Consider the following 17,785-nt stretch of genomic DNA (forward strand, 5'->3'; position numbering starts at 1 on the left):
GCCTTTTTTACTCCTTTTAAACAACGCACCTTTGTGTACACCTTTGGCAAAGGGTAATGTCTACGTAGTCCACTCTGTTCCTAACAGATTCTAGTTTTGGAAACAAAAAACTATATTGAGATCAAATGTTTCACCGATGAGAAAATTAGCAGAATGTTGGCCAAAATCCATCTCGTTCCATCTTCTCTCACGGCCGGCCACTGGGCTTCCTCTCACTACCATATTTGTTAGAGAGCGGAAAACGCTAACCGGACGCTTCACATTTAAACATCTGGTGAAATATCTCTCATTGTTATATCTGTGGTTTCACCAAGTGGCTGTGTTAATGTCAAGTTACTTAAGGTTAACCCACAAGGTTTACCCTAGTAAATGTCATTGCTACAAACAGCGAAGCTAGCATTCAATGGGTTGGGAAAAGACTGTTCAGAACTCGAGTTAGTGCACCGCGCTCAAGAACTGCCAGGGTGAAAAATGCCCTAAAATAAGTCTTGTTTTCCGATTTTACTTCAAAATTACGGAAAACAACTAGGACAGAAGGTAATATTATGAAACTGGACTCCATAGCGAATGCAATAAATTGATTTGCATCAGGAAAAAAAAGCGTTGTTAAAAATGCCTACAAACGATTATTTATTTCACAAGAAAGACCTGTCCTTTAATCGTTACTCTAAATGGCTAACTGTGTTTAGTGAGCTTAAGAAACTGCTAATTGCAATTCCCCTTGCCTAAAAACACACAAGTTGTCATAATCACTTCAACAAATAGTGCATCTGTCGCTTGTGTTTGTCCGCAGTGGAGCGTGAGCTCCCGGAATGATTGACGCAGGACCAATCATATCTGACGAGGAGCCCCAGGTGAGCGGGTCTTTGTGTGGTCGGCGCAGGACCAATCATATCTGACGAGGAGCCCCAGGTGGGCGGGTCTTTGTGTGGTCGGCGCAGGACCAATCATATCTGACGAGGAGCCCCAGGTGGGCGGGTCTTTGTGTGTTCGGCGCTGTCGACAATATGGCGGACGACGGAGACAGGTCGACTGGAGCTGTTGATACTAGTGGCGGACCGGGGACTTCAGAGGAGTCCGACGGGTTCAGTCTTGGCGGGATGTTGTTAAATTTAACTATTTTAGTTGTAGTGGTTACCATCTGCTATGTTATTTATCGGCGATGGGGTAAACGGATTGGTGCTGACGAGGCCCAGGGAAGCGAGGCCTCGTCTCTGCCGAAGATGAGAAGACGTGATTTCACTTTGGAGCAACTTGGGGAATACGATGGACTGCAAAACCCCCGGATCATGATGGCAGTCAATATGAAAGTGTTCGATGTTACCACCGGAAAAACGTTTTATGGCCGAGGTAAGGACCCGTTAATGGGAAATAAACACACTGGATGATATCGGTTGTTTTTGTGCGCAATAGTTAGCCTCGACTAGCTTGGTAAAGTTATCCGGATAAACTAACTCCACACGAGCAGTTATTTTAGTGTTTTCATTGAGCACGTTTAGCCAACTAACTTAGCTAGTTAGTCTGGCACTTTGCAATGCTAACGTTTAGTTTATTATAGGTTGTAGTTAGACACGTGTGCATGTTTACTGTACTAATTTACGTAGGTTGGCTACAAAAACAGCGCATGTTAACTAGGTAACGTTAAATCACTCAAAGTACTACTGAAATGTCCACAAAAAAACCGGCATCAGGTTGTTTAAAAAAAAAACTATAGACCTGCCCACTAGCTAACGTTAGCTAGCTGGTGATTTAATGTAACTAGTTAGCCCAAGTAAACTAGATAATTTAACGTTAACATTTGCGTAACTTGTTGTTACATAGGTAACGTACAAATGCAGATTAACTCGCTAGCTAAACAGACTGATTAGCTTTTGCTTAAGCAGGGACCAAGAGCAACGTTAGTTAATTAACGTGAACTATCTAGCTAGTTATTACCAAAAGCGTGTCGAAACCGAGCCCCTGTGTGAGTTGTTAATCGACTCCCAATTGTGGGTGTCAAAGCTTGGAATCGACTCCTAAGATTCAGTATTTTTGCAAAAGAGGAAACCGTAGTCTACTTCGAAAACACCCATCTTTCAGCGAGAGAGACGGGAGGGGCATGTCGGCCACAAGGCAGACTGTCATAACCGGTCATCAAAAGTGGCTCCCGTTTGGCGCAGCGGTCTAAAGGCACTGCATCTCAGTGCTAGAGGCCTCACTGTAGACCCTGGTTCGATCCCGGGCTGTATCACAACCGGCCGTGATCGGGAGTCCTATAGGGCGGCGTACAATTGGTCCAGCGTTGTCCGGGTTAGGGGGGGGGGGGCTGTTAGGCCGTCATTGTAATTAAGAATTTGTTCTTAACTGACTTGCCTTTTTAAACAAAACAGATATAGGGTATCGCAATGCTGTATTTTGCAATTTCTTGGCTTGCAACGACTTGTGCAAGTTCACTAAAGTACGGGCTATCAATGAGTAGGCTGAGCTATTCTACACGCAACAGTCGGACGACCAAACTAGTGCTTGCCATGGTGAAGAGAGAGCGGAGCAGGTGAGGGAGAGACAGTCAGAACCGTGCAGGTGGGGGAGAGACAGTCAGAACCGTGCAGGTGAGGGAGAGACAGTCAGAACCGTGCAGGTGAGGGAGAGACAGTCAGAACCGTGCAGGTGAGGGAGAGACAGTCAGAACCGTGCAGGTGAGGGAGAGACAGACAGAACCGTGCAGGTGAGGGAGAGACAGTCAGAACCGTGCAGGTGAGGGAGAGACAGACAGAACCGTGCAGGTGAGGGAGAGACAGTCAGAACCGTGCAGGTGAGGGAGAGACAGTCAGAACCGTGCAGGTGAGGGAGAGACAGTCAGAACCGTGCAGGTGAGGGAGAGACAGACAGAACCGTGCAGGTGAGGGAGAGACAGACAGTCAGAACCGTGCAGGTGAGGGAGAGACAGTCAGAACCGTGCAGGTGAGGGAGAGACAGTCAGAACCGTGCAGGTGAGGGAGAGACAGACAGAACCGTGCAGGTGAGGGAGAGACAGTCAGAACCGTGCAGGTGGGGGAGAGACAGTCAGAACCGTGCAGGTGGGGGAGAGACAGTCAGAACCGTGCAGGTGGGGAGAGACAGTCAGAACCGTGCAGGTGAGGGAGAGACAGTCAGAACCGTGCAGGTGAGGGAGAGACAGTCAGAACCGTGCAGGTGAGGGAGAGGAGAGACAGACAGAACCGTGCAGGTGAGGGAGAGACAGACAGAACCGTGCAGGTGAGGGAGAGACAGTCAGAACCGTGCAGGTGAGGGAGAGACAGACAGAACCGTGCAGGTGAGGGAGAGACAGTCAGAACCGTGCAGGTGGGGAGAGACAGTCAGAACCGTGCAGGTGAGGGAGAGACAGACAGTCAGAACCGTGCAGGTGAGGGAGAGACAGTCAGAACCGTGCAGGTGAGGGAGAGACAGTCAGAACCGTGCAGGTGCAGGTGAGGGAGAGACAGTCAGAACCGTGCAGGTGAGGGAGAGACAGTCAGAACCGTGCAGGTGAGGGAGAGACAGTCAGAACCGTGCAGGTGAGGGAGAGACAGTCAGAACCGTGCAGGTGAGGGAGAGACAGCCAGAACCGTGCAGGTGAGGGAGAGACAGTCAGAACCGTGCAGACAGTGCAGGGAGGGAGACAGTCAGAACCGTGCAGGTGAGGGAGAGACAGTCAGAAACGTCAGAACCGTGCAGGTGGGGAGAGACAGTCAGAACCGTGCAGGTGGGGAGAGACAGTCAGAACCGTGCAGGTGAGGGAGAGACAGTCAGAACCGTGCAGGTGAGGGAGAGACAGTCAGAACCGTGCAGGTGAGGGAGAGACAGTCAGAACCGTGCAGGTGAGGGAGAGACAGTCAGAACCGTGCAGGTGAGGGAGAGACAGTCAGAACCGTGCAGGTGGGGAGAGACAGTCAGAACCGTGCAGGTGAGGGAGAGACAGACAGAACCGTGCAGGTGAGGGAGAGACAGCCAGAACCGTGCAGGTGAGGGAGAGACAGTCAGAACCGTGCAGGTGAGGAGTCAGACAGTCAGAACCGTGCAGGTGAGGGAGAGACAGTCAGAACCGTGCAGGTGAGGGAGAGACAGTCAGAACCGTGCAGGTGAGGGAGAGACAGTCAGAACCGTGCAGGTGAGGGAGAGACAGCCAGAACCGTGCAGGTGAGGGAGAGACAGTCAGAACCGTGCAGGTGAGGGAGAGACAGTCAGAACCGTGCAGGTGAGGGAGAGACAGTCAGAACCGTGCAGGTGAGGGAGAGACAGTCAGAACCGTGCAGGTGAGGGAGAGACAGTCAGAACCGTGCAGGTGAGGGAGAGACAGTCAGAACCGTGCAGGTGAGGGAGAGACAGTCAGAACCGTGCAGGTGAGGGAGAGACAGTCAGAACCGTGCAGGTGGGGGAGAGACAGACAGTCAGAACCGTGCAGGTGAGGGAGAGACAGTCAGAACCGTGCAGGTGGGGGAGAGACAGTCAGAACCGTGCAGGTGGGGGAGAGACAGTCAGAACCGTGCAGGTGAGGGAGAGACAGTCAGAACCGTGCAGGTGGGGGAGAGACAGTCAGAACCGTGCAGGTGGGGGAGAGACAGTCAGAACCGTGCAGGTGAGGGAGAGACAGTCAGAACCGTGCAGGTGGGGGAGAGACAGTCAGAACCGTGCAGGTGAGGGAGAGACAGACAGTCAGAACCGTGCAGGTGAGGGAGAGACAGTCAGAACCGTGCAGGTGGGGAGAGACAGTCAGAACCGTGCAGGTGAGGGAGAGACAGTCAGAACCGTGCAGGTGGGGGAGAGACAGTCAGAACCGTGCAGGTGAGGGAGAGACAGTCAGAACCGTGCAGGTGAGGGAGAGACAGTCAGAACCGTGCAGGTGAGGGAGAGACAGTCAGAACCGTGCAGGTGGGGGAGAGACAGTCAGAACCGTGCAGGTGAGGGAGAGACAGTCAGAACCGTGCAGGTGGGGGAGAGACAGTCAGAACCAGGTGCAGGTGCAGGGAGAGACAGTCAGAACCGTGCAGGTGAGGGAGAGACAGTCAGACAGTCAGAACCGTGCAGGTGAGGGAGAGACAGTCAGAACCGTGCAGGTGAGGGAGAGAGACAGTCAGAACCGTGCAGGTGAGGGAGAGACAGTCAGAACCGTGCAGGTGAGGGAGAGACAGTCAGAACCGTGCAGGTGAGGGAGCAGACAGACAGTCAGAACCGTGCAGGTGAGGGAGCAGACAGACAGTCAGAACCGTGCAGGTGGGGGAGAGACAGTCAGAACCGTGCAGGTGAGGGAGAGACAGTCAGAACCGTGCAGGTGAGGGAGAGACAGTCAGAACCGTGCAGGTGAGGGAGAGACAGTCAGAACCGTGCAGGTGAGGGAGAGACAGTCAGAACCGTGCAGGTGAGGGAGAGACAGTCAGAACCGTGCAGGTGAGGGAGAGACAGACAGTCAGAACCGTGCAGGTGAGGGAGAGACAGTCAGAACCGTGCAGGTGAGGGAGAGACAGTCAGAACCGTGCAGGTGAGGGAGAGACAGTCAGAACCGTGCAGGTGAGGGAGAGACAGTCAGAACCGTGCAGGTGAGGGAGAGACAGTCAGAACCGTGCAGGTGAGGGAGAGACAGTCAGAACCGTGCAGGTGAGGGAGAGACAGTCAGAACCGTGCAGGTGAGGGAGAGACAGTCAGAACCGTGCAGGTGAGGGAGAGACAGACAGTCAGAACCGTGCAGGTGAGGGAGAGACAGACAGTCAGAACCGTGCAGGTGAGGGAGAGACAGTCAGAACCGTGCAGGTGAGGGAGAGACAGTCAGAACCGTGCAGGTGAGGGAGAGACAGTCAGAACCGTGCAGGTGAGGGAGAGACAGTCAGAACCGTGCAGGTGAGGGAGAGACAGACAGAACCGTGCAGGTGAGGGAGAGACAGACAGAACCGTGCAGGTGAGGGAGAGACAGTCAGAACCGTGCAGGTGAGGGAGAGACAGTCAGAACCGTGCAGGTGAGGGAGAGACAGTCAGAACCGTGAGGGAGAGACAGTCAGCAGGTGAGGGGGGAGACAGTCAGAACCGTGCAGGTGAGGGAGAGACAGCAGGTGCAGGTGAGGGAGAGACAGACAGAACCGTGCAGGTGAGGGAGAGACAGACAGAACCGTGCAGGTGAGGGAGAGACAGACAGAACCGTGCAGGTGAGGGAGGAGTCAGACAGACAGAACCGTGCAGGTGAGGGAGAGACAGTCAGAACCGTGCAGGTCAGAACCGTGCAGGTGAGGGAGAGACAGTCAGAACCGTGCAGGTGAGGGAGAGACAGTCAGAACCGTGCAGGTGAGGGAGAGACAGACAGTCAGAACCGTGCAGGTGGGGAGAGACAGTCAGAACCGTGCAGGTGGGGGAGAGACAGTCAGAACCGTGCAGGTGGGGGAGAGACAGCCAGAACCGTGCAGGTGAGGGGAGAGACAGACAGAACCGTGCAGGTGAGGGAGAGACAGTCAGAACCGTGCAGGTGAGGGAGAGACAGTCAGAACCGTGCAGGTGAGGGAGAGACAGACAGAACCGTGCAGGTGAGGGAGAGTCAGACAGTCAGAACCGTGCAGGTGAGGGAGAGACAGACAGTCAGAACCGTGCAGGTGAGGGAGAGACAGTCAGAACCGTGCAGGTGAGGGAGAGACAGTCAGAACCGTGCAGGTGAGGGAGAGACAGTCAGGGGGAGAGACAGTCAGAACCGTGCAGGTGGGGGAGAGACAGTCAGAACCGTGCAGGTGAGGGAGAGACAGACAGAACCGTGCAGGTGGGGAGAGACAGTCAGAACCGTGCAGGTGAGGGAGAGACAGACAGAACCGTGCAGGTGAGGGAGAGACAGACAGTCAGAACCGTGCAGGTGAGGGAGAGACAGTCAGAACCGTGCAGGTGAGGGAGAGACAGTCAGAACCGTGCAGGTGAGGGAGAGACAGTCAGAACCGTGCAGGTGAGGGGAGACAGACAGTCAGAACCGTGCAGGTGAGGGAGAGACAGACAGTCAGAACCGTGCAGGTGAGGGAGAGACAGACAGTCAGAACCGTGCAGGTGAGGGAGAGACAGTCAGAACCGTGCAGGTGGGGGAGAGACAGTCAGAACCGTGCAGGTGAGGGAGAGACAGTCAGAACCGTGCAGGTGAGGGAGAGACAGTCAGAACCGTGCAGGTGAGGGAGAGACAGTCAGAACCGTGCAGGTGAGGGAGAGACAGTCAGAACCGTGCAGGTGAGGGAGAGACAGACAGAACCGTGCAGGTGAGGGAGAGACAGTCAGAACCGTGCAGGTGGGGGAGAGACAGTCAGAACCGTGCGTATAAGCTATATCTTGGTAATGAGGGTGGTTAAGCGATTCTTCATAGTGCCAGTGAGTTGAAGTTGATCGTCACCAAATACATCAGTTTAATTGGGCCTAAATGCTGCAATAAAGTATTGCATAAAGCTTATTTAATGAAACCCTGGCTGTCTGTTGGTGTCCTAGGTCAAGGCTCTCCAACCCAGTTCCTGGAAAGCTACCTTCCTGTAGGTTTTCACTACAACCCCCGTTGTAAACTAACCTGATTCAGTTTATCAACCAGGTAATTATTTAGTGTTGGAGTGAGAACCTACAGGATGGTGACGCTACAAAAACAGGGTTGGAGAGCCCTGTCCTAGGCAATAGATCACAAAGCAGCATACCGCTAAACTTTTGGGAAATGGCAAGTTCACGTTCTCATCTATAAACAGTCAAGTGCAAATACTGTTCAGCTGCTCAAGTAGATTGAGGGGCATTGTTATTAGGAAGGACATCTATGGATGGATCGCTAAAATTATGATTATGATCACACTTTTTAAAAATATTATGGGGAGACCTATACAGTACATTTGGCAGCCAAGCACGAGTTGTCAGTGTAGCGTATTATTTTCTAGACATGAGGTATAAAATAAAAACATCCAGGCTTCTGTCACAAGTCCATTTAATTACAGAGGGCAGTTTAGTTTTTCTGATCATGTATGAATCGTCCTCTGGAATAACGCACATGCTTGTATAATAATTACAAAACCAACGTCAAGTAATACCTGTCTGAACAGGGCTGTAACATGGCAAAGAATAGGCTTATCAGTGTAGGGTGCTGCATCATCCCATGGGATCTGTCACGGCTGCACACAGCAGAAATATCACTGAAATATTCTAGTTCCTACACGTCACCTTCTATATTCAAACAAAATAGCCCTCTCATAGGCAGATGGACAGTATCATTCTCATGTCAGTCCTTTAAAATGCAGATGTTGTCTTCCTAGTAGGACTCCGTAGTAATGAGGTAGGACTCCGTAGTAATGAGGTAGGACTCCGTAGTAATGAGGTAGGACTCCGTAGTAATGAGGTAGGACTCCGCGTTCTCCTGCGTTGGATAGTGGTCGCTGTCCGTGGTTCTGAAACACATCAGTGTGGTTTTAAATTGGCGCCTTTTCCTAGACCAAGTTGCGATTGGCATAATGGCGTTGAGAACAATGGAGGCAGCAGCAGAGGGAGGTATTAAGGAAACAGCCCTTGACTTATTTTCTAAGAAAAGTGAGGAGAGAGGAAACTCCAACTTAATTATGTCTATAATCAATATCCTAACTGTTAATGTGCCGGGCTTTACGACTCATCCATATGCTGTATATGTACAGAAATGAGACAGATCCTGCTTCTGTTGCCTGTTTGGTTGATAGTCTACTGATTCTGTGAGCACCAATTCTCATGCAACAAATTCACAAATGAGTCTGTTTTTAATCTTTGCTGTAATAAAGGCTTTACACTTTCTTCTTTAGACCAGCCTCTGGTATTATTTATCATTTATTGTTCACATTAGTGATGCACCGATGTGACATTTTTGGCCGATATCCAATATTTTCCTTGCCAAAAAAAAAACAGATACCGATATAAAAATGTTTTGCGGCCTTTTAAGCACCCTAGTACTGTTAAATAGTTGACACACACACATGGACGCAGAGGTCTAACACGGAACTCAAACCGGCTGAGCGCGTGCATAAATGTATTTTGTCTCCCCACACCAAACGCGATCACAACACGCAGGTTAAAATATTTTTAAAAACTCTGAACCAATTATATTAATTTGGGGACAGGTCGAAAAGCATTAAATGTGTTTGGCAATTTAGCTAGCTAATATGTCCTGGGATATAAACATTGAGTTGTTATTTTACCTGAAATGCACAAGGTCCTCTACTCAGACAATTAATCCACACATAAAACAATCAACCGAATCATTTCTAGTCATCAAATTAAATGTATTTATATAGCCCTTCGTACACCAGCTGATATCTAAAAGTGATGTACAGAAACTCAGCCTAAAACCCCAAACAGCAAGCAATGCAGGTGTAGAAGCACGGTGGCTAGGAAAAACTCCCTAGAAAGGCCAGAACCAAGGAAGAAACCTAGAGAGGAACCAGGCTATGTGGGGTGGCCAGTCCTCCTCTGGCTGTGCCGGGTGGAGATTATAACAGAACATGGCCAAGATGTTCAAATGTTCATAAATGACCAGCATGGTCGTATAATAATAATAATAATAATAATAATAATAATAGTCATCTCTCCTCCTTCCAGGCATTTTCTTCTCTTGACTTTATAATGCTATTGGCAAGTAGCTATTTATTTTCATGAACTGAAGTTCAATTTGAATAGGTGAACAACAAGTGGCAACCTAGCTAATACTTACAAGGATTCCTAAATCATTGCTAAGAATGAAAATGACTGCAGTTCTTACTGGTCATTGTTTTCAGGCTGGGTGTATTGGTGCTAGCTAGGTACCTAGCCAACGCTAGCTAACCCAGAAGTTGCGGTCAAACAAATGATGCTTTATTACCCACGCGGTATTGTAAACACATCGTACGTGTCTGGTGTTTGCTGACTTTTTTGTACAGCTCCTTATTGTTATCATTGGTAGGCTTAGTATAGCAGACTTGTATAACCACCACCAAGCTTTAGGGCTAAGAGCGTATCCTGTTTAGTCTTAATACTGTAACTTACTTGGGCCTAAATTTCAGTACTTGCAGTGCTTTCGGAAAGTTTTCAGACCTCTTGACTCTTTCCATATTTTGTTACGTTACAGCCTTATTCTAAAATTGATCAAATAAAAACAGAATCCTCAATTTACACACAATACCCCATAATGACATCACAATACCCCATAATGATGAAGCAAAAACAGGTACTTATTTTTATTGCAAATGTTCCGTAAAAGTTTGGATACCTACTCATTCAAGGGTTTTTCTTTATTTTTACTATTTCATACATCATATGATAATAGAGAAGACAATAACACATTGCATCGTGTAGTAACCCAAAAAGTTATTTTAGATTCTTCAAAGTAGCCACCCTTTGCCTTGTTGACAGCTTTGCACACGCTTAGCATTCTCTCAACCAGCTTCACCTGGAATGCTTTTCCAACAGTTTTGAAGGAGTTCCCACATATGCTGAGCACTTGTTGGCTGCTTTTCCTTCACTCTGAGGTCCAACTCATCCCAAACCATTTCAATTGGGTTGAGGTCGGGTGATTGTGGAGGCCAGGTCATCTGATGCAGCACTCCATCACTCTCCTTCTTGGTAAAATGGCCCTTACACTGACTGGAGGTGTGTTTTGGGTCATTAACTTGTTGAAAAACAAATGATAGTCCCACTAAGGGCAAACCAGATGGGATGGCGTATCGCTGCAGAATGCTGTGGTAGCCATGCTGGTTAAATGTACCTTTTTAATTATAAATAAATCACTGACTATGTCACCAGCAAAGCACCATCACACCTCAATGTGTCACGGTGGGAACCACACATGCGGAGATAATTTGTTCACCTACTCTGTGTCTCACGAAGACACACATTGGACCAAAGGACAGATTTCCACCGGTCTAATGTCCATTGCTTGTGTTTCTTGGCCCAAGAAATTCTTCTTCTTATTGGTATCTTTTAGTAGTGGTTTCTTTGCAGCAATTTGACCACGAAGGCCTGATTCACACAGTCTCATCTGAACAGTTGATGTTGGGATGTTTGCTACTTGAACTCTGAAGCATTTATTTGGGCTGCAATCTGAGGTGCCGTTAATGAACTTATCCTCTGCAGCAGAGGTAACTCTGGGTCTTCCTTTCCTGTGGCGGTCCTCATTTAATGAGATGTCAATGTTTTACTAGTACTGTATTAGGGATGAAACGGTTACCGGTTTCACGATAAACCCCGGTAAAATTCCCAGCGGTTAGTGTTACTGTTTCAAATGTTAATTATCATTAAAACCGTGTTTGAAAAACTCCCGGTAAATACCGTCCAGCATCAACCACCGTTAGCAACAGTCTGACGCAGGCGCAACGTGGCTTTTGTTTTGTGTGAAAACATGGAGGAAGGCAGTGACAGCGCTCGGGACATTTATCAGCCTTCTAAGAGGACTACATCTGATGTGTGATTGTATTTTGGGTTTTTACAAGGGTGCTTGTAAAAAAAAAAAATCTCTGCGAAAGGGGGAAACACTTCAAATCTCTTGAGTCATTTTTGTGACCATCATCCACTACTTTATAGCGAATGCAAGGTAAGTTCATTTTTAGCTCAATGCATGATGTGGGGACTTCGGAATGGGGGAAAATGTCATGGTTTGTCTGTCTAACTTACTAATAGCTTGTCAATGTAAACTGAAGCTTTCAGTGGAACCCAGTCTTGTAAAAACACAACAGGTTCTGCTACTGTATGTGTCTGCAGACTCTATTCACCCATTACACAACACGTTCTGCTACTGTATGTGTCATGTGTCTGCAGACTCTATTCACCCATTACACAGCACGTTCTGCTACTGTATGTGTCTGCAGACTCTATTCACCCATTACACAACACGTTCTGCTACTGTATGTGTCTGCAGACTCTATTCACCCATTACACAGCACGTTCTGCTACTGTATGTGTCTGCAGACTCTATTCACCCATTACACACCACGTTCTGCTACTGTATGTGTCTGCAGACTCTATTCACCCATTACACAACACGTTCTGCTACTGTATGTGTCTGCAGACTCTATTCACCCATTACACAACAGGTTCTGCTACTGTATGTGTCTGCAGACTCTATTCACCCATTACACAACACGTTCTGCTACTGTATGTGTCTGCAGACTCTATTCACCCATTACACAACACGTTCTGCTACTGTATGTGTCGTGTGTCTGCAGTCTCTATTCACCCATTACACAACAGGTTCTGCTACTGTATGTGTCTGCAGACTCTATTCACCCATTACACAACACGTTCTGCTACTGTATGTTTCTGCAGACTCTATTCACCCATTACACAACAGGTTCTGCTACTGTATGTGTCTGCAGTCTCTATTCACCCATTACACAACAGGTTCTGCTACTGTATGTGTCTGCAGACTCTATTCACCCATTACACACCACGTTCTGCTACTGTATGTGTCTGCAGACTCTATTCACCCATTACACAACACGTTCTGCTACTGTATGTGTCTGCAGTCTCTATTCACCCATTACACAACACGTTCTGCTACTGTATGTGTCTGCAGACTCTATTCACCCATTACACAACAGGTTCTGCTACTGTATGTGTCTGCAGACTCTATTCACCCATTACACAACACGTTCTGCTACTGTATGTGTCTGCAGACTCTATTCACCCATTACACAACACGTTCTGCTACTGTATGTGTCGTGTGTCTGCAGACTCTATTCACCCATTACACACCACGTTCTGCTACTGTATGTGTCTGCAGACTCTATTCGCCCATTACACAACACGTTCTGCTACTGTATGTGTCTGCAGACTCTATTCACCCATTACACAACACGTTCTGCTACTGTATGTGTCGTGTGTCTGCAGACTCTATTCACCCATTACACAACACGTTCTGCTACTGTATGTGTCTGCAGACTCTATTCACCCATTACACAACACGTTCTGCTACTGTATGTGTCGTGTGTCTGCAGACTCTATTCACCCATTACACAACACGTTCTGCTACTGTATGTGTCTGCAGACTCTATTCACCCATTACACAACACGTTCTGCTACTGTATGTGTCTGCAGACTCTATTCACCCATTACACAGCACGTTCTGCTACTGTATGTGTCTGCAGACTCTATTCACCCATTACACAGCACGTTCTGCTACTGTATGTGTCTGCAGACTCTATTCACCCATTACACAACACGTTCTGCTACTGTATGTGTCTGCAGACTCTATTCACCCATTACACACGATAACACGTTATGTAGTTTAATCACCCAACCAACATATTTTGTATAAAACTGTTTCCAACAGGAGAAACACTATAGACTCTCGTACCAGACTCCCGTTCCAACCTAACACTATATACTCCTATACAAGATTCCTGTATATGTAAATTGTTGGGCTCGTTGCAATTACTCACGTCTTCTTAAGACTCACTTTGCTATGAGACTCTAAATTGAGCTCCAGTGCATCCTGTTTCCATTGATCATCCTTGAGATGTTTCTACAACTTGATTGGCGTCCACCTGTGGTAAATTCATTTGATTGGACATGATTTGGAAAGGCACACACCTGTCTATATAAGGTGTTGTGTTGACAGTTGACAGTGCATGTCAGATCTATATAAGGTGTTGTGTGCTCACAGTTGACAATGCATGTCAGATCAAAAACCAAACAATGAGGTTGAAGGAATTGTCTGTAGAGGTCTGAGACAGGACTGTGTCGAGGCACAGATCTGGGGAAGGGTACCAATACATTTCTGCAGCGTAGAAGTTCATTCTCCATAGAGCTCAGAGACAGGATCGTGCAGCATTGACGGTCCCCAGTGGCCTCCCAGTGGAAGAAGTTTGGAACCACCAAGACTCTTCCTAGAGCTGGCCGTCCTGCCAAACTGAGCAATCAGGGGAGAAAGGCCTTGGTCAGAGAGGTGACCAAGAACCCGATGGTCACTCTGACAGAGCTCCAGAGTTCCTCTGTGGAGATGGTTGTCCTTCTGGAAGGTTCTCCCATCTCTGCAGCACTCCACCAATCAGGCCTTTATGGTAGAGTGGCCAGGTGGAAGCCACTCCTCAGTTAAAGGCATATGACAGCCCGCTTGGAGTTTGCCAAAAGGCACCTGAAGGACTCAGACCATGAGATTCAAGATTCGGTGAAGCATGGTGGTGGCAGTATCATGCCTGCCAGGATTTTTTCAGCTGCACGGACTGGGAGACTCATCAGGATTGAGGGAAAGATGAACAGAGAAAAGTACAGAGATCCTTGATGATAACCTGCATAGGACCTTAGACTAGGGCGAAGGTTCACCTTCCAACAGGACAACACAGCCAAGACCACGCAGGAGTGGCTTCTGGACAAGTTTCAATGTCCTTGAGTGGCCCAGTCAGAGCCCAGACTTGAACCCACTCGAACATCTCTGGAGAGACCTGAAAATAGCTGTGCAGCAACACTACCCATCTAACCTGACAGCGCTTGAGAGGATCTGCAGAGAAGCATGGGAGAAACTACCCAAATACAGGTGTGACGGGCTTATAGCGTCACACCCAAGAAGACTCAAGGCTGTAATCGCTGCCGAAAGTGCATCAAAGTATTGCGTAAAGGGTCTGAATACTTAATCAGACAGGTTTTTTGCTGTCTGATTTATTAGGTAGTGTGTGTAGATTCAGCAGGGGGGGTTCATTCGTTTCAGATTAAGGCTGTAATGTAACAATATGGAAAAAGGGAAAGGGGTCTGAATACTTTCCCAATGCACTGTATATTAATCTGTATATTAATTTATTTTGTATTTTCTTTGTTAGATATAAGATGGACCAGGAAATCAGCTCCAAGTGATTTTTATTTTGGAACTCTGTAACCAAGCATTTCCATGTGATCGTATGCAAATGTTAGTAAGGTTTGATATGAAAACAATCAAATATCTGTTTGGGCTTCTTGCGATCTATTTGCAGTCTACAAAGTATTTGGAATTATGTTCGGTCCCCCCCGACCTTCTGCGCAAGAAATCATTCCGCGTCTGGATCTAGTTGAGGATCCCTGCCACGGACGGTCCCGGTAGTTGAGGATCCCTGCCACGGACGGTCCCGGTAGTTGAGGATCCCTGCCACGGACGGTCCCGGTAGTTGAGGATCCCTGCCACGGACGGTCCCGGTAGTTGAGGATCCCTGCCACGGACGGTCCCGGTAGTTGAGGATCCCTGCCACGGACGGTCCCGGTAGTTGATGATCCCTGCCACGGACGGTCCCGGTAGTTGATGATCCCTGCCACGGACGGTCCCGGTAGTTGAGGATCCCTGCCACGGACGGTCCCGGTAGTTGAGGATCCCTGCCACGGACGGTCCCGGTAGTTGAGGATCCCTGCCACGGACGGTCCCGGTAGTTGAGGATCCCTGCCACGGACGGTCCCGGTAGTTGAGGATCCCTGCTAGAACTGAACCATACAGTTAGGTGTAGATTCTGTTTACTGAACCGTCTCTCTCCCTACAGACAGTCCTTATAACTGATCCGTAGTTAAATTCAGTAGGTATATATTCTGTTTAATATACTGTCTCTCCCTACAGACGGTCCTTATGGTATCTTTGCGGGCCGGGATGCATCGAGGGGTCTGGCCACGTTCTGTTTGGAGAAAGATGCCTTGAGGGAGGACTATGATGACCTGTCAGACCTCAACGCTGTTCAGATGGAGTCAGTCAGAGAGTGGGAGAGGCAGTTCATGGGTAAGTTGTAACAATATGTAGGATACAGGGCCTAAAACACCTGCCAGATGCGGGTAGATTTTGTTGTTGGCGGCTAAGAATGTCTAATTCACCAGCCACGTTGGCGGCTAAGAATGTCTGTCTTCACCAGCCACGTTGGCGGCTAAGAATGTCTAATTCACCGGCCACGTTGGCGGCTAAGAATGTCTGTCTTCACCAGCCACGTTGGCGGCTAAGAATGTCTAATTCACCAGCCACGTTGGCGGCTAAGAATGTCTAATTCACCAGCCACGTTGGCGGCTAAGAATGTCTAATTCACCGGCCACGTTGGCGGCTAAGAATGTCTAATTCACCAGCCACGTTGGCGGCTAAGAATGTCTAATTCACCGGCCACGTTGGCGGCTAAGAATGTCTAATTCACCAGCCACGTTGGCGGCTAAGAATGTCTAATTCACCAGCCACGTTGGCGGCTAAGAATGTCTGTCTTCACCAGCCATGGCAGGTAGTCACACTCAGGTCTTTACAGTGTGAGCATTTTATAAAAAAATAAAAGTATGGGCACGTGTGCCAGTTGTGAGTTCTAGTAGAATAAATGCTGCAGTGGCTGTTTTCAAAGTATTTCTGTCATTTTGTTTCATGCTGGTAATGGACAGAAATCTGAATCCTAACATTATAGCTATCCCACCTCGCGCTACAAAGCTGGGGGGCTGTGTGCACTGAAGAAAGTGCTGCTGAAAGATTTTAGAAGGAATGTGCACAGGCATAAAAGTTTGTCTAAATTACTCGAATGTCTACCAAAGTGAGACTTAGTCCTTGTGTGTTTTGGCTATTTAAACATTGTTTTGTTCACAAGCTTGGTTGCTTTTCAATGTTGGTTTGCATCTATTGCTAGCAAAGAGACATCTGCCTCTAGTGAGATTCTCACAGGCACACGTGACAGAAATTTCCACGTTACCAAGGTAACCTTAAAGGGCCAGCTGAATGTTTTTGGCTGATATTTTGATTAAACGACTCAGGTCAGAGTATGACATTAAATTGAGCAATATAGCACATTACTTTGTTTTAGGCCCTGGTAGGATATATGTTGGTGCTTGATTAGGGTGCAATATGGTTTGATTTGACCCTTGTGATCTCTCATTTCAGAAAAATATGATTATGTTGGTCGACTGTTAAAGCCTGGGGATGAGCCTTCAGAATACACAGATGAAGAGGACATCAAGGACCACCTGAAACATGACTGAACTGTTGTTCTGTTCACACCACCAACCAAAGCCCCAAACAGCTGATAGCACCTGTCCCCCCCACACCCTTCCTCTTCCCTCTCGAGCCCCCCTCCTCTTCTTCCCTCTCGAGCCCCCCTCCTCTTCTTCTTCCCTCTCAAGCACCCCCTCCTTCTTCTTCTTCCCTCTCAAGCCCCCCCTCCTTCTTCTTCCCTCAAGCCCCTCCTCCTCCTCCCTCTCAAGCACCCCCTCTTCCCTCTCAAGCCTCCCCTCCTCCTCTTCCCTCTCAAACCCCCTCCTCCTCCTCTTCCCTCTCAAACCCCCTCCTCCTCCTCTTCCCTCTCAAGCCCCCCTCCTCCTCCTCTTCCCTCTCAAGCCCCCTCCTCCTCCGCTTCCCTCTCAAGCCTCCCCTCCTCTTCCCTCTCAAGCCCCCTCCCTCCTCTTCTTCCCTCTCAAGCCCCTCCTCCTCCTCCCCCTCAAGCCCCCCTCCTGCCTCTGAAGCCCCCCCCTCCCTCCTCCTCCCTCTGAAGCCCCCCTCCTCCTCCTCCCTCTCAAGCCCCCCTCCTCCTCCTCCCTCTCAAGCCCCCTCCTCCTCCTCCCTCTCAAGACCCCCCCCCTCCTCCTCCCTCTCAAGCCCCCCCTCCTCCTCCTCTTCCCTCTCAAGACCCCCTCCCTCCCTCTCAAGCCCCCCCTCCTCCTCCTCTCAAGCCCCCCCTTCCCCCCCTCAAGCCCCCCCCTCCTCCTCCTCCCTCTCAAGCCCTCCTCCTCCTCCCTCTCAAGCCCCTCCTCCTCCTCCCCCCTCCCCCTCCTCCCTCCCTCTCAAGCCCCCCCTCCTCCCTCTCAAGCACCCCCCTCCTCCTCTTCTTCCCTCTCAAGCACTCCCTCCTTCTTCTTCCCTCTCAAACCCTAATTTTCCTCTGGTTGGATA

General features: G+C 48.9%; 2 protein-coding genes across 28 annotated transcripts; both read left to right on the plus strand.

Annotated features, from left to right (window-relative positions):
* The first annotated feature begins 352 nt into the window (after positions 1 to 352).
* LOC127917983 (membrane-associated progesterone receptor component 2-like) lies at positions 353 to 16,933 on the plus strand. Its single transcript, XM_052501165.1, has 5 exons — positions 353 to 537; positions 794 to 912; positions 971 to 1,350; positions 15,503 to 15,658; positions 16,781 to 16,933. The coding sequence occupies exons 3-5, from the start codon at positions 1,008 to 1,010 to the stop codon at positions 16,876 to 16,878; spliced, it is 597 nt and encodes a 198-aa protein (XP_052357125.1). The 5' UTR covers positions 353 to 537; positions 794 to 912; positions 971 to 1,007; the 3' UTR covers positions 16,879 to 16,933.
* LOC127917982 (uncharacterized) lies at positions 2,711 to 15,658 on the plus strand. Of its 27 annotated transcripts, XM_052501164.1 has the most exons (9): positions 2,711 to 3,085; positions 3,952 to 3,980; positions 4,040 to 4,685; positions 4,743 to 4,945; positions 5,230 to 5,937; positions 6,350 to 6,407; positions 6,467 to 6,524; positions 6,961 to 12,123; positions 12,531 to 15,658. In XM_052501164.1, the coding sequence occupies exons 8-9, from the start codon at positions 11,837 to 11,839 to the stop codon at positions 13,201 to 13,203; spliced, it is 960 nt and encodes a 319-aa protein (XP_052357124.1). In that variant the 5' UTR covers positions 2,711 to 3,085; positions 3,952 to 3,980; positions 4,040 to 4,685; positions 4,743 to 4,945; positions 5,230 to 5,937; positions 6,350 to 6,407; positions 6,467 to 6,524; positions 6,961 to 11,836; the 3' UTR covers positions 13,204 to 15,658. The 27 variants fall into 27 exon arrangements, with proteins under 27 accessions (XP_052357124.1, XP_052357099.1, XP_052357097.1 ...); XM_052501139.1 differs by lacking the exon at positions 3,952 to 3,980 and having other exon boundaries at positions 2,711 to 3,056; positions 4,450 to 4,507; positions 4,830 to 4,916; positions 6,961 to 15,658; XM_052501137.1 differs by lacking the exon at positions 3,952 to 3,980 and having other exon boundaries at positions 2,711 to 3,056; positions 4,537 to 4,594; positions 4,830 to 4,916; positions 6,961 to 15,658.
* Positions 16,934 to 17,785: the final 852 nt, after the last annotated feature.

The sequence above is a fragment of the Oncorhynchus keta genome, unplaced genomic scaffold (genome assembly GCF_023373465.1).
Source record: "Oncorhynchus keta strain PuntledgeMale-10-30-2019 unplaced genomic scaffold, Oket_V2 Un_contig_1254_pilon_pilon, whole genome shotgun sequence".
NCBI classification, from domain to species: Eukaryota; Metazoa; Chordata; class Actinopteri; order Salmoniformes; family Salmonidae; genus Oncorhynchus; species Oncorhynchus keta.

What these genes read in the sequence shown, in the direction of transcription:
- LOC127917983 (XM_052501165.1), top strand. Translation starts at nt 1,008, where the DNA reads ATGGCGGACGACGGAGACAGGTCGACTGGAGCTGTTGATACTAGTGGC. An exon ending in AAAAACGTTTTATGGCCGAG is followed by an intron (nt 1,351 to 15,502) that starts GTAAGGACCCGT and finishes CTCTCCCTACAG; the next exon opens with ACGGTCCTTATGGTATCTTT. An exon ending in GTGGGAGAGGCAGTTCATGG is followed by an intron (nt 15,659 to 16,780) that starts GTAAGTTGTAAC and finishes CTCTCATTTCAG; the next exon opens with AAAAATATGATTATGTTGGT.
- LOC127917982 (XM_052501140.1), top strand. Translation starts at nt 11,568, where the DNA reads ATGGGGGAAAATGTCATGGTTTGTCTGTCTAACTTACTAATAGCTTGT.